The 16,720-nt window shown below is 37.0% G+C and overlaps 1 protein-coding gene across 3 annotated transcripts in view; it reads right to left on the bottom strand.

Annotated features, from left to right (window-relative positions):
- Positions 1-16,720, bottom strand: part of XRCC5 (X-ray repair cross complementing 5) — a 50,314-nt gene that overhangs the window by 15,766 nt on the left and 17,828 nt on the right. For 2 of the 3 annotated variants that reach the window (XM_018072673.2, XM_018072674.2), the window contains 7 exons: positions 14,988-15,050; positions 14,171-14,308; positions 13,421-13,511; positions 12,043-12,170; positions 7,067-7,263; positions 2,676-2,769; positions 1,170-1,239 (listed from right to left, as the gene is read on the bottom strand). In XM_018072673.2, coding sequence (XP_017928162.2) covers positions 1,170-1,239; positions 2,676-2,769; positions 7,067-7,263; positions 12,043-12,170; positions 13,421-13,511; positions 14,171-14,308; positions 14,988-15,050 — 781 coding nt within the window. The remainder of the gene's footprint in view (positions 1-1,169; positions 1,240-2,675; positions 2,770-7,066; positions 7,264-12,042; positions 12,171-13,420; positions 13,512-14,170; positions 14,309-14,987; positions 15,051-16,720) is intronic. The other variant, XM_018072675.2, reaches the window with a different exon arrangement.

Raw genomic sequence — 16,720 nt, 5'->3', positions numbered from 1 at the left:
GTCTGTATTCTAATATGTTGCACAATGCTTTTTTACTGCATCTTAATATGTTTGAGATTTAAGAACATAATTCCAAATATCTTTTCAATAAACAATTTCTTCTGGATCTAATACAAAACCCATGTAAAAAGCTAGCTAGCTGGCTTACAGGTCTGGAACTTCTGGAGAGAAATGGCTGTGTAGGCTTTAACAGACTATATCCCAAGTCAATATACTACTCAACACACTCCTCAACTATGTCTAAAAGGACCAAATGCCTTATTGAAATACTTAGCACATCACTTAAGCACCTCTGCAAATCTTTCTTTGAAAAGAAACATGACATTAGGGACTATTTGGCAGATCAAGTTTACATTGCCACAACCTTCAAACCACCCTTTAAAAGATAAAGGACCCCATCCATCTTGTGCATTCTTTTTAAGATACCTTTGGATTACCTATATCTCTACATAGCTACTCTACTAGGGAAATACCATACAAACAAATGATAGTTCCATTGCATTTTCAGACTTAGGGCATGCAAGACGGTGCCTGACCTGTGCTTTGTATTCTTCCTCTCCTCTGTATCAAAACCCTGTCTTGCTGTATCCTGAGGATAGAGTCAGTGCACACAGAGCCTCCTCTCACCTTTCATACACACATACTACCTGCCTATAACACCCTAAAGTCACCTTTGCTTTCTTTTGCTCACAAGCAGTAAGAAATGATTTTTGCATGTAAAGATTTAAATCCCAGGCATCACAGTCTTCTTTTTTCTACATGGAACAGAATAAGTAGACTGCAGAAGACAGGTTTCTCACCCTGTGTATACCCAGCAGCCCTCCACACCAAGCCAGAAAGATCCTGGGAATGAGAAGCTGAGATTCAGTTGGAATGAGGCAGTCAGTGAATACCAAGGGATCTTCTGTTAGAAACACCTGTGGGGTTGCTCAGGTGCCTCAGTGTAGCTGTGTAGGGCTGTTTCACTCAAACACAGGTACCTGAGACTTTTAACTGGGGAAGGTGACTATGGAAATGGGAATTATGAGAGACACCTTTCTTTGCTAAGTGGCACTAGAAACTAACCTGTAAATTCCAGAGCATCTCACATAGCACTAATTAATCATATTGCATTTACTGAACCCTGAAGTTGCCAACAATATAATTAAGATGTAAAAAAAGTCATTTACCATCTTTGAAGTCAGCGTTTTTCTTCCTCACCAGAATTCGGAAATCTTCTGCTGGGTTAACACTTCCTACCTACAAAGGTACAAAAATGATACAATTGTCTGCCAATATCCATCTCTCTGTTCTTGCAGAGCAACAAGAATCTTGGCATTTCTTTTAGTTTTAATATGGAAACAGAAGTTCTACACTTCTCTGCATGCAGACTCATAAAATGTAAGTCTTCCAATGTGTGTTAATGCACAGTACTCCCAGCAAAGGTTAATTATGACATGAGCAAGATGAACTTACACTCACTATGCTGCACTGTTACCAGTCAGCCACATTCTCTGGTGCTGAGAGGACACAAGGACAGTAATTCAGATTACCTGCTAGTTCAGCTTTGAGACCTTCTGTAGCACAGACCTCTTAGACCCCCCTAATCCAGCCAGATGCCTACTGAGGAGTGGGAGCTTCCACGCACATGAGTACAGAATCAGTGATTTGCCATTCGAATAAGAAGCCCAAAATTAAAAGCTTGCCCTCAAGTCATCTACCATTTCTGGCACAAACTCTAAATGAGCATACAAGTGCAGAAACCTTAGAAAGGAACTAAAACCAGGTCAAATATAAATTAACACTTAATGAAAAACGGGTGCGTTAACTCTAATAAAAAAAAAAAAACAAACCCACACTGCTTAAAATTTCCTATCAGGAATGAAAATTCTCTTAAGTTTTTTTTGAAATTTTTATGCTTTGCTGTCAAAGTAATTTGTGGACTTTTCAGTAAGTTTGTTTGGGCTCATCATGTTTCTTCTAAATCTGGCAATGCTACTTTTCAGGAAATATCATAAATTTATATTAGGAGTACAGAATATTGAAATCGTTTTAGATTTTAAATCTTCTATAAGTATCAATAATGTATTTTTAAAAATGAACCTTAAAGAATAGCATGGTTGAAAACAAGGGAAATTATCTCAATACGAAATCTTTTTTTTTTCGCATCATAGGAAAAAAATTCAAGTAAAGGAAGGGCACAGTCATGATACAGGTTTCACCTACCTATAGAATTAAGTTAGATCTAGCAGCAAGATTAAGCAAATTTCTGATTTAGAACCCCGACTAATGCAGAGAACAGTGTCTAAAATCTCAGCAATATCTTTAATTAACTATAAAGAGGTAACTTCTATGTTGCAGATTATATGAAAGACAGCAAGAACAAAATTCAACCACTGAACTCCAATTCTGTTTTCTTCAGATCCTCAGGCTTGCTTTTTAGAGTTCTAAACACCGGGAAAGAATTCTGTCCTAAAATATCCAAGACTGACAGAAACCTATGCTAACATATGCTTAAAGGCAGAGAAAGTTGTCTTTATAATCTCTAGCAGAGACTCAAATGTACAAGTAGACAGTATTTCAGTCATGTTTCAGCTAGAAACCCTCCTTTAATCAGGAATTCTGCATATTCACTATAATAGACTTAGAGAATTAATACTCCCCCTTCATAATCAGATTTGTAAAAATATGCTTACAGAGGTAATATTGCCTTCAGCAAGTTTTAGGATGCTAAAGCCCTCTTCCTCATCTTCAGTTTTTGGCTTCTTAAGGCGGGGTTCATCTTCGCTGCTGCAAATGAGAAGGACAAAACTGAATATAAACACTTGAAGTAAATTGTCCTGCCTACTAACTAGGGAGTCAGTAAATTAATGAAATATGCACTGAACTAACTGTAACTTCATTACACAACTGTTCCAAAACCAACACTAAACCATGCCTCATTTTTCCCCATAGACTGCACAAAGCAGACAGTAGAAACAGAGATCAAACTTTATCTTAGCGTAAAGCAAAGGCATCACTTGTTGAAGGTATGAGATTATTCGTGCTTATTTCAGGTGTAAATTTACTTATACACACCTTCACCTTTTTAAATACAAAATACCTCCAATCACTTTATTTGGAACCTGTATGTTGAGTTAACCTTAATAATTTACACTATATATACATGACATTTGGTGTTCTCACCAGACTTGTTTTAAACATGAAATGGCAATGAAAATATAACATTTAAGTAAGCAATTAGTTTACTCTTCAGTCACTACCTGCTAGTTCTTGTCTTGGAATTTATAGGTAATACAAACCTGTTTACACAGTGGCTTTTGAGTCTAACAACCCCTATTCTTCATCAGCACATGACAGCTTTATAAGATTCCACTTACAGTCATCAAAATCTGCTAGACAAGCCCCAATTAAGCACATCACAACTCTCTTATGACATTTTAAGCTACATCTCAAAATGCTTTCAAAAGGACTATTTGTTATTTTTAAAAAGCTAATTGTGATTTTAGGCTTCTTTCTCGCTTTGTCCTTACAGATAACATATACCAAAGTGTACGTTCATGTTAGGAACTTAACTGTAACATGGAACATATTAAACTTTAGAGCACATCTTGGCAACAGGAGAAAAATCCAGATAATCACAAAAGGGGAAGAAAATCAGATACTACATTCTGTGTCACATAATGTGACAGGCTACTGATACAGAAAAATTGATTTTAGTTTAAGAATGACTGAAAGCTACTCAGCTATCAAAACAGCAGGATTTGTGTTCAAGCAATCTCAAAACAAAGTAACAAGTTTTTATGAAAAATTCTACTACTGTAGGGAAAAACAGAAACTGCTTGAGGACACAGGGACAAAGCCAGAGATCCTGGACAAGGTGCCACTTTCTATTCTACAAGGTTAGAACTGATTGCAAAAATTACATTGCACGTTACAGAAGCAATCAACTATTGGAAAGAACTTGTACAGTCTTCCTTTTTGCTTTCTGTAGCACACTCCTCCCCTACTTTATAATCAGTGTCTATCTCACTTTGTTTCTGTAGTCTTCTCATCCTTTACTTTATTTTGTCACTACCGAAATGAAATCCCTTCTCCTCAGCAACTCCTGTCATTCAGCATAACCTTACTTATCACTCCAGGAGGAATGATGACTTTAGTTATGCCTCAGGACAAGGATAGGATACCTTGCTTCATTCTCAACTCCGCTGACTTTCTGACTAACCTTGAACAAGTTGTTTGATTGTTTTGAACAGCCTCTGTCTCTCTGTAAAATGGAGAAATTGATACTTATCAACATCAGTGAGTTTAGAACTTCCACTGAAACCAAAAATCTTGTATATTGACGTGGTTTGATAGAAAGTGCAAAGAACAATGAAAACTCTCTTTTAGAATATTTTTCTCCAAAAGGTGTGTGGCAATCAACTGGAATGTCCTGAAACCTTTTTCTTCCTGCGTTATTTTTACTGATTCAAAATGCTTTGGGATTGTAGGAAGGAGAAAATAAATGATGACGCTACATTTAACTGCCTAGGACCAGATCTACAGTTGTCATTAATCAGTGCAGCACAGCAGAAACTAATGAATCCATACCCATTTATACCAGCCAAGGATCTGACATTTAGAATATGCACTGATTAGCGGTATTTTTAAACTGTAAAACGTGCAATTACTATTTGACAAAAATTAATAAAATACAAGATTAATTTAAAACACCCACTTCTACATTAATATAGAAGCTTCTCACATGCTGCAAAGCTGGATGAGGTAATAGCCTCTCCACAGCCAACCTAAGAAGGAAAAAGTAAAATGCTTTCTTTTTTACTGGATTTTTTTTAACTAGAGAGCTTAGTAAAAGTGATACAAATGAATGCTGAATACTGAAATCTGTATTAAGGTATGATGTCTACAATTATGCTACCTTAGTCTCATTAGACCTTAAAAATTAAGCAGAGAAGAATCTGGTTAATATGATGACAGGGGACACAGATCAGTTTTAGGAAACAAAAATAATGGTCAAGAGATCTTCTAGTCAACTTTTTCACAATACTTCAGCGTGAACTGCCTATATATGATAGTTTTAATAAGCTGAATCTCATAGAATACAGAATTTAGAATCACAGAATGGTTTGGTTTGGAAGGGAACTTAAGTATTACCTCATTCCAACCCCCTGCCATGGGCAGGGACACCTTCCACTAGACCAGGTTGCTCAGAGCTTCATCCAACCTGGTCTTGAACACCTCCAGGGATGAGGCATCCACTGTGCCAGTGCGCAGTTGCAGAGTGATGTACTTGTCTTTATCAAGTGAATATCACTCAACTTTTCCCCAAACACAGAACAAAACCATACAGTTAGCACTACTGTTGTAGCAATGACAATACTAATGCTCCCATTCATTACTACAGCAATACCATTTTTATTTGCAATGTTTTAAAATCTTATTACCATTCATTCTTCTGTTAATAGTTGAGTCTGTATTCTTTCACTGCCTTTACAGATTTTTTTAAAAATCATTTTAATGCCCTACAATTTCTATCTCAATTACTCTCAATTAATCTCAATTTCATAGCTGCTTTTATCATCTCTCTAAAGAAAAACAGTTTTTAAGCAAAATAGATTTCCTTCTTCCTTGTCAAATAGATGCTTTTGGGAAGATATATTTTTAAGCAACTACCATGAATAGGTCACTGCTTCTTGTTTAAATTCTCTCTCTAGCTTGCTTGAACCCAAATTTGCCCCCCTCCTTTCGTTTTTTAAACAAAGGGTTGTATCTCTTTTTAAAATACACATATAAATGTATGTATGTACACACACACAGAGAAACTGGGGCACGGAGTAAGGAAAAGAGAATTTAATCAGTATGAATTCACAGACACGCCAAGGTAACACAGGCACACACTGAAATCAACAACAACAAAAAGTAAGGTGTTTCCCAGTCTGTATGGAGAAATGTGGTCATTAATCTTGAGCAGCAAAGTGAGGAGTCTTATGTCATTTTTTTCCCAAAGATAACTGGGGAAGAGGCTCTAGCCAATCCAAGGTAAAGGATATATGACAGGCAAGCTAAGCAAGAACTCAAAACACCTCAACAACGTTGTTCCTAGTGCTGAAATGACTGAACCAAAAACGACAAAAAGAAGGGAGAAGGAGCTAACTGAGAACACTCCAACATCCCAGGGGCCCCACTAGTTATATTACAGATTTCAATAAGTTAAGCTCTAAGAAGCAGATTTTGTTTGAGCAAATTGATTTGGCCGGGATGACAGTAGCGATGCAGTAGCAATTCAGCATTTATTCTTCCTATTTGCAGCACAAATAAACTAAACACAGTATATTCAACAACAACAAAAAAATCCTACCTTGAAACTGTTCAAACAATAGGTATTCCAGGAAGAGTCCATAACAGTTTGATTTTTTCCAAGAAAACCACATTAATTGTACAGTTGATAATAATGAAGCTGCTTTTCTTGTAATTGGTATTCAAAATGAAAGCTACAGAATGACCTAAATCAAGCATGCTAAGATGACTCCACTTTATGGCTAATTTAAAGCTTCATGGCATTTATTCTAAACTACATTAGACTCCCTTAGTGCTGTTTGAACTACTTTATAACCACCAGTAGGACAATCTGTCTGATCAGAAGACAGTAAGCAATGCAACAGGTTGCCCAGAGAGGATGCACAGTCACCATCGTTTTCAAGATGGTTTTCAAGACCAGATTGGATGAAGGCCTGTTTAGACCTCACAGGTGATCTTGCTTTGAGCAGCAGGTTGTACAAGAAACCTCCTGAGGTCATTCCAACCTGATGGATTTTGTGATTCTGTGACAGGAAATACAGACATATGGAAGTTACAAACCGGTTGCTGGTGTCTAGCACTGTAACAGTATGACCACCACTATTCACAAAATACTCCAGACACACTGTGGCACCACAATATTCTCCATCCATCAGCACCTTTTCCAGTGTGTAACTCATTGATTTTCTGTTAAAAAGACTCTGAGCCTGCTTCATCCAGCAAAAACAAACTTGAAGTGTAAAAAAAAAAAAGTTTCAAAAAAATCCATAAAACATCTCCAACTTACTTGTCTTTGAAGATGTCTTGAGCAGTCTTCTCTTCTTTTTTCTTGCCAACTTCCTTCAGGGGAAAAAGTGCTTTTACTCTTTCCAGAGGAGCCTGACACCTTTCTTTTACCACAGAGGGCATCTCCAGCATCTCTAAAAGGTGCTGCTCTATTGGCGGCAGTGGCTTGTCAGGGTGAAAAGCCTTATGCTGCAAACACTGCAAGAGACAAAACAGTTTGAGCAAAGTAAAACTTTTATGTGCTTTTAATATAATGCCCATATGCCTGACATCATATGGTACATGCAAAATATCCTCCATATTAAAGAAACTACTTTTGTATTGCTAGAAAATATTCCAGCTCACGAATGCATTAAAAGTGATCAGCTGTTTAAGGAGATTAATAGTGATATTAAACAAGAATACTGATGCATATGAGTGTTTCCACACTCACTGGAATGAGTTCTACAAAAATTATTAGGAAAATCCCAGGAAAGAAACAATCATCTGCAATTGTTCATATTTTTAACTTCATACTACCTTTAAAATGCAGTTCTATTCTAGTCATTAGTAGTGACTAGAATAGTCACATAGGAAAGATTTCCACACATTCCAAAATTAGGCAATGAGATATATCTCAACCATGTATTCCAGTTATTGTCACAGTCCACTGTCCCTCAAAGAAAATTTTTCTTCTTAGTAAGTAAAACTTGGTATGCACACAGGAGAAACTTTCACCAGTTTAAGAGCAAATGCAAAGAGAGAATGCTAAATGTGCACAGGTGAGGCACAGAACATATGTGTGTTTAGAACTTAGCTCTGAAAGGAGAAGGGAATGAAGGAGACTGACAAATGTACATCAAAGTTGGAAGAGATGGAAGGAGATACAGAGGAGGTTCTTTCACCAAGTGTGAAGTCAGTGCACACACTCAGGGAGCCAGAGGGCGAGAGACGAGATTAATGAGGAGGGCTACAGAAATTCCATTGTGAAATTTAAAAGCAAAGTAGGTATCTTTACAACTTTGTGAAGTGTGGGATAGCATTAGAGAGGTGTGTGCATTTACAAATATATACACAGATACCAGAGCACGCATACACATACATCGAAACATGTGACGTACATGGGAGAAAAATTTTTTCCACTACCATTGCACTGGGTGCATTAGACACCAGGGTGAAGGTAACTATTCAGTAAACTAGGAATACAGTAGATTTGCTCCCTTGTTGGCTGTCAGGCATGACATTAATTCAAAAAACAAAATCAAAGCAAGTAAAACCCCCTATTCACTTTGAAAAGCTGCCAATAAAGAAAATCCAGACCATATGCTACACATCAATACTAATGTGTTTTCATGCTGCCATTAAGATTCCAATCCATACTAGAGAACATAGTGTCCAAAGGAGGCAACCGTATAAGGCTACCCATTTGGAAACACTTGTAATGATTTAGGGCATAATTATTTTGAAAGAGAGTAAAAATGTTGCTGGAAGCTGCAGTAATGGCTCTTCTGATACACCCCCCCCCAGTATTAAAAAAACATTAGGGAATTGAATTAAACTGACAAAGCAAACAACCTAATTACCCTGTTGTGAACATGTTTTTCAGGCTTTCATATCTGAAATCTTTATGTGTGCAGCTGTAAGAGCTGAGCAAACTGCCACAAATAGCCACAGCCTCCGCTTGTACCTGTTTTTAAAGTAGATGATCTGAGATAGTAGGTACCATCAAAACTCAAGTACTAAATGGAGATTAAGCTAAACAGACAACCTGGGGTTTCTAAACCCACACAGTCCCCCTTGACCTTGCTTCCCCTTCCTTCTGTGACCAGCAAGAACTATTCCTACCTTCACAGGCTAGAAGGCAACCCACACTATCATTGCCTTCCAGACTCGCCGTTCTATTCACACATGTTGTCACCAGTGCACCAGCTCCTCATTGCTCTTCTTAATTTCCTTACATTTACACTTTAGAGACATAGCCAGCTTTCAGGAACAGAGGTCACACTAAGATACTGGTCAACGGATGTAAAAGTAGGCTTTTCACATCATTAATTCCATGATAAGGAATGGCACAAAGGCACGAACAGGCAGAAATTTACTGCAAGAAAGCATTCTGCCTTGTTTCCTTTCGAACCACATCTAGGAACATGCTTTTGTAGAACTATATTTTAGCAAATCTATAAATTCTACTGGAATCTGATAGTACTTAAAGCCTTAGAAGATGGGAGAGAGATTCAGCTATCTAAAAGATAAGCATTTAGTCTCTATCAGTCACCTACTCACTCTAAAAAACCATAACTATCATGTACTTTTGATCTCCAAAATAAGAAGGATCAATCACTTGGCCCAAGTTCTTTTTCATAATTATGAAGTAGATCTGGACAACTCAGTTTACACTGCTAGCTGGCTTTTGAGGTTAAACCTGTGTGAACTGAATCCCGACACAAATGTCTTCAGAGTTCAGTTTACACCCAGTTTGTGACGATTTCAAAATGACCTTCCAACAACAATTCAACTAAAGATAAGATTACTTGTGAGGGCTGAAAGCCCTCACAGACATCCATGAGCAACCTCACCTCCCCAGTTGCTCTGGGTTTTGAAAGAGAATATTCACACAGTCCAACCACTTATAAACCAGCTTAATCCTCTAAGGTCACTTACCCGTGGTTTAATGAGAGCCATGATGGCACATTCAGATGGAGACTCTGCAACTGGATTCCATGAACTACAAAATGCTACAGGGCACCATCCCAACAAACCTCTCCCCATGTCTGTCTCTGCACAACCACTGCTGAACAACTTGTTTATTTGGCTAGCAAATAAAATGCACTGCATTTCCCAAATATCTTCGGTGCTTCAAATCCCTGTATTTAAGAGGGACAACTTAAACAATAACGTTGGAAGTCTGTCACTACAAAGCTCTGGAAGTTCACTTAGGCTTTTCTGGAAGCAAGGAATAAAAGTTGAAACTCTGGATATAGGATATTCCTCATCTTCCACTCCAGCAAGCAATAACAACTACTTTCCACCCACTCTGTCATTTCCTAATGCCTACCACTACTTCCAGAGATATAATTTAGCTTGATGTTTCTGTTTAAATTCTGGCTCTTGTCACTTATCATTCCAAATATCTTCATGAGGCAACAAAGCAAGGAAATGAAGGAGGAGTTCATCCTTTTCTTCAGAGTTATTTTTCAAAACCATTTATAGGTCCTGTTCAGCCCAATCAATTTACTGGCTATAATCAAAAGATGGTGTATAATTTTTCTTCATAGTTCTTAAGGAACCAGCAGCGGCACTTGGCCTAAGAGCAAAATACTAAAAATCCGGAACATTTTTGCAGCAAAGGAAAGAACAACTTATATGGATTAATAGTAATTTTGTACTAAGACACACAAATGGGGCTGCGCATAGCCAAAAGAAAGCACTAAGAGGACTAGTAATTTAGGGCTTTCTAAACAGCAAGCATTGTGGACAGAAACTGTATCCTACCTTGTACATTCAAACAGTCAATAAATACTTTTTCCATCAATAGCATTCACCCTTACAAAATCCCATTATCCTCTAAGGAAACTGGTGAGCTACGCAGTTACTCTCTTCTAGCAGCACTTGACTCAAATGCTGGGACAACATCATCATACCATTTCAGAAGACAAACAGCACACCTATAAAATCCTCTCTTTCATTGATAGGTGGCATCCACTAAACCAAAAAAATGCAAAATTGCATCTAGCAATATAACACAGGAAATTCTATCCCCTATGTGTTTCATTTACAAGAAAAGCCATATTTGTTTTGCAACACCCAAGCTTAACAATCCTTCCTAAAATAAGAGTTGTGCAGAGGTCAGTTCATTTTAAGCTCTTGCCCTGCAATAACCTTCTACTGATCAAATCTTGCATTCAGTTGCACACTTGTCTTGTCAATATGACTGGCAGAATTTGAAGAGAACACTGAGTTCTTCAGGTGTCAATCAGAGTAGGATTTGAAGACTGAGCTTACATGTGTTCCTAAAACACACAATGACCTTCAGATCCTTTGGTTCTTTTGACAGTACGAGGTAGCAAGGCTTTGGGAAGTTAAGGTAAGTTTTCTTAACTTAAAAAGTATCTTCTTCCTACTTGTAAACTGAAATAAATAATTCGGAATTGCTGAGATATGATGAACATAGTTGCTATAATACCATTTTTGGTCAATTTTCAAAGAAGAGTCACACATTCAATATATCTCCATGGTTCTGTATACTACACAATTCTGCAGCTGCATAAATTGCAACATAATTTTCCTTATTTTTAAATTTGCTGTGTCATTTTTTGAACACTTGAATTCCAATGTATAATTAAGTCTCTCATCCTCACAGTTGCAATGAAAGTCTTCATTATATGAAAGGATGTAAATCAAAATGCAGACAGCTTGATACAATAACTGCAAGAAGTGTAAACCATTCTGCTTGCCCATAAAGTGCATCAGCTTAGACACCCAAATGGAACATTTTAAATGTCAACAATGTTAACCATTTACTACTGAACAAGTTCACCTCAGACTGACCTGGTTTGAAATCACTGCTAGATGCAACAATGCACAGAAAAGTGATAGGACACAGAATGAGAAGCTAAAGAGATCCATGATTTTCAGCTCATTTTTCTCTTTGCCCAAAAGCTGAAGACAGTCTATGTCCACACTGTGATCACTGCAACACAGTCTGAAGATTCAAGTTTTTATTTATCTAGTCTAAGTGCCTGTGAATATCACTGATGCTGCTGCAGAGACCTCAGCACGGGTATAATTTCTCTTGCTTCCTGGGAACTGGAAATTTTAAAAATAAATCTATGTCAGGGACAACATAAAAGTCACCAGCTACCCCATACTTAAAATGCAGAAGATTTTATAGCTGCATCTTCACAATGCAGATCTTTCCAATGTGAATCAAAGAAAGACAGAAAGATGAAAAGTCTCAACAAAAGAAGTTTTTAAAAAATGTCAAAGAGTTCACCTCACCTGATATAACCTCTGAAAGTGAGGGTTTGGGATTTTGCTGGGCTTAAACAGGTCCTCAAAAGTTTCTCCATCTTCATAAACCAAATTCATAGAATCAATCAATGAGTCAACAGCAGACAACTGATCCACTAAGGCAGCAATTACATACAAAGAAAAATTAAATACACTTCCAGATGGATGCATTTCTTGAAACAATTTATAAATGAAGATTCGGTTCACATGAGATCACAACATGAGATTTTTACCAAGTCATTACACGCCACAGAATACACTGCAGTTTTAGATGTACCAATAAAGACTATGGATAACGGACAGAATAATAAACCCCTGCTGTATTTAAGGACTACAGTGTAAAGTCATAAAGCCTTTTCTTTTTTTCCCCAAGACCTCAATTATTGTTGCCTTTCTGCTTTAATTTTTTTTTCTTTTTCAAGATGTTTTCATTTGCAACAGAAGGTTTATAGGCCACTTAGAAAATAAGGAGAACAGTTGGTTTGAAAAACTAAATGGCACAATATAAATTTTTAAAGTTATGACTGCAAATTAACACAGTTCACAATAGCCAACTACCGCTTTGGCAAGACAGGTTTTAAATTTGTTCTTAAACTGCTGGTTACAGGCAAGAAAATAGAAACTGTTTCAGAAACAAACCAGCATGCTATGTATACCCTGATGTGCAGGTGCCCATTCAACGGATCTCATAACAACTGAAAGAAGTAGGAGTGGATTTTAAACTACAACCATTTAGACTCATTGCTATACAAAATTCTCTGAACAGTGAGTCAAGTTTTGTGTGGTTCAATGTCCTACGGTTCTCCAAAGATGCCCTCCATCTGAATCTGGACACCAGTAAGTGCATAGTTTAATAAACAACACGCCACAGAAAATACAGTCTTTGCCTTTGTGCACTATATTAACAGGCCACACTGCAACTGGCTGCAGGACCAAATTTACACCAATGGAGCAGCTGCCTCTGTTCTAATTCTAGCCTGATAATCACACACTGTAGATCCCACAAGGTTTGGCCATTTAGTCTCACAAATTAGTTCAAAGATCAAAGGACACAGAGGAGTAAATCTCAGATCTGTCATACAGATCCTGTGAGACTGATGATCCCACAACCAGAGCCAGAAGTCATTTAACAGAACAGTTTAAAGGACAGCCTGCAAACTTCAAGTCTGCTGAGCTTGCAACTTAAAGTGGCAAAGTTTGTTACACACTTACACTTCAAGATGACATCACCATAAATGATGCCCAAATGGTTGGGGTTTTTTTCCCCCAAGGCAAAATAATGACAATAACTTATGTTTTCATTGGATAGCACATCTTAGAAGACGACAAGAAGGTTACTTTTCCAGTTGATCAGCAAATACCTCACCTGTAGGAATGCATTTTTTATTGTTTTTCAAGGATGAAAATATGTACTGTCTTAGGTCTTCCATGTAGGGTAGTTGCACATAGATGAGACACTGAGCAAGAGGAAAGAAGAAACAACTAAGCCTGAAGAAAAACAAATATCTGTATCCCCAGAGTGCCATATCAGGACAATATAAACATAAGAAAAATCTGAAGACCTAATGTTTGTGTGTATTAAAATATTTAAATAAAATATTTACAGAGCAACAGTTTTAATCAGAATAAAACACACCATTATATTTTATAAGATACTGATGGTTGCACTCCTCATTTTTCTACTGGTGGAATAAAGACCTGCGAGACCATCTGATCCCTTTTTCTTGTGCAGAGTTTCAACCAGCCATGCTTTAAATAACCCATATATTGGCGCTTTGGGAGGTTTTATCATAGCTTACTGTGTTTCAAAGTCAAAAGCTGGTTTTGGTTTCTTAACGTTCTCTGCCTCATTTTTTCTTTACTGAAATACCTCCTCCAGTTCATGCCACCCTAAAAAATTCCTTTCTATCCTTTATGTTTATACCCTTCAAAAGTCTGAAGATTGTTGTGTCCACCCCCACCTCCGTCACTGCTCAGCCATATACATATTTAGCTCTTTCAATAGTCTCTCGTAACTAAGATCAGTTGAAACATATGCTGCAAAAATTCTCACATACTGTGTTGCTTCTGGGTCTCTCAGAAGGCTCTCTGCAGAAGGGTAAGAGTGAAAAATTACCTCATATGCTTCCTTAATATACGGAAAAGCTACTCCAATCTGTGGGTTGCTCCTTCTATCATAAGCATAGCGCACGATAGCTACCACTTTCAACTCATCCAGTGCACGAACAAGGGCAGAAAAAGCAACTGCTGCATTCTAGGGGGGGAAAAGAGAGGCAACAGAATCATGCAAGTTCTTATTCATCTGCTGAAATACATCTTTCACAGTGAATTTAAAAGCACTTATTTAGTCAAGACTAGTTCCCATTTCAGCTGTAACTTGAACACAAGCATTTTTCACGTTCAAAAACTGAAGAAGCAGAAAGGTCAAATCTCATCCTGATAGTGGATCCATTCAAAGCTGAGTAAACTTCAGATCCAGCACATTCCACCTTTTTCACCAGAAGAAGAAGAGCTCTCAGAAGTATTACAAGAGGGAGGAAGTCAGACTCTGAAAGGTACTCATTAAAAGCACCACAGTGAGCCTTTTACCTACAATACTTAAAATAATTTGGAGGTCTGTTCTAAATAACACAGGACAGGACACACTGTTGCTCTACAGGAGAATGGACTTAAGCACCAATTTCAGGTTCCACATGCCCTTGCACAAACACAATACCAGTTGCTCATTATTCATGAGATACTGTATTCATTTGGGATCTAATCCAACTTATTTTCATCCTAATGGGCAATGGAACAAGACTTCTGTAAACTGCATTAAAAGTATTTATTAACGCAGAAAGACAGGACAATCTCAAGCGCCACTACTATTCTTTTCCATTCCACAGCAAAATACCTTCAGCATTAAACAGCATTTAAACTTCAGTTCACCTTACCTCATCACCTTTTGCTGCAAAGACCTTCAGAACCTGGTTGCCCATGTAGTAATGCCTCTGGATCTAGATACAAATGGCCAAAAGTAAGCCTGATGTAAAGAAAATGTCACTAATGCAACTGGACCAATTAAATTACAAAACAACTAACATCAAATTTTGTGGCTTCTCACTTGAATAATCACTGTGCACAGAGGTTAAAGCCTTGTATGTTAAAGTTCTGTAAGCCCATATCTCCATTTATCACACAACATGGATATTCAATCATATTGGGCAGGATATTCTTATACCTTCCTTCTGATGGGCAGGAATGAAAGACTGTAGTACCTGCAGCTGTTACCAGTCTGAATAATACTGCAGTAATTCAAAGGTCAGTGTGAAAAACCACAGTAGTTAATACAAGACCCAAACCCAAATGACACCACATCTATGCTATTAATTTTTTCTAGCAGAGATACATCAAAAAGGAGCTGAAAAAAGTCACATCCTTAATTAATAAACCTTCCTTGACAGTAACCTGGAGTATATATAGCTGTGCTGGCAAAGAAGCACTTCTGTTAGCAGACGTTTATTCTGTTCATGAACATGGCTGGCTCAGAAACAAAAAAACAAAAAATAGTTTCATGAAGGGACATCACTGGCATAGTTGGAGCTACAAAGACTGAGACACAAGCACAGGTACCCTGCAAGAGTGGAAAACTTGTCACAAAGACTGCACACTACTATGAACACTTGTTAAAATGACCTCTCTCTGTTAACGAAAAAACTCTTCAAATTACAGTCTCAAAACTAACTTCATTATATTATTATTTTTTTAAAAAAATTTTTTTCATTCATTTCATCTTTTTATTATACCTTCTTTATTTAGCAAATTACTGTAAGTTTGTTGAAGTCAGTGACAACTTGCACCAGAGCAGACCTATTTACTGTTACAGCACGATTCTTCAGCTCAGATTATTCTACCTACAATCATTCTCTGCTTTCTGTCTTTAAAAGCTCAGGAAATTTTATGTTCAGTATAGCATAAATAACTAGATGTGTGTATCACTACACCTTTTTTGTTTGCAAAAAAAAAAATTTCCCTTTGTAACATTTTCAAGTATTATTTCTCAATTTACATGGCACGGCTTATAAATTAAAAATCAAAGTTTAAGCGCCTTCTGATCTTCTTTCCTGAGGGATGTGAATAACTCAGGAAAATAATATGAGGTGGTTCTATTTCTTCTTTAATTATGTATTTGGAGCTGTTCCAGTTTTTCTAGTTAATAATAAATTATCTTTTCTCCTAAGTTTTAAAAAGAAACAATTTTTATAAAACATATAGTTGAATAGTGTCAGTTTTATGATTCCAAACAATAAAATTTAGGAGCCAAAACTTAGTGAAAGCATAGGTCTTGAAAATTCCAGTTTTAGTCAAAAAAGTTCCTGATATCATTATCTATACACTTAAATTTTAATTCCACAATCACACCTGAATAATTTTATTCCACTGAGTTATATGCTTCTACTATTGGTCATAACTACTCACACTCCTAGCACCAGGACCAGAGCACACTTTAGGATAAAATTTCTATCCATTATGAAATCCACAGACAAGAAAAGTATATACTAATCAAAAGCAATCAATATTTTGTGCATTGAAAAATAATAAAACCAAATAGTTAATTCTTCGATGCATATTTATGTGAACCAAAAATATTCCTAAAATTGATGGTATTCCTACAGTTATTAACTAT

This window comes from Manacus vitellinus, unplaced genomic scaffold (genome assembly GCF_001715985.3).
Source record: "Manacus vitellinus isolate BGI_N305 unplaced genomic scaffold, ASM171598v3 scaffold_22_pilon, whole genome shotgun sequence".
NCBI lineage: Eukaryota > Metazoa > Chordata > Aves > Passeriformes > Pipridae > Manacus > Manacus vitellinus.
Note: the sequence above shows the minus strand (reverse complement) of the source record. Positions and strands in the feature narration are given on the sequence as shown.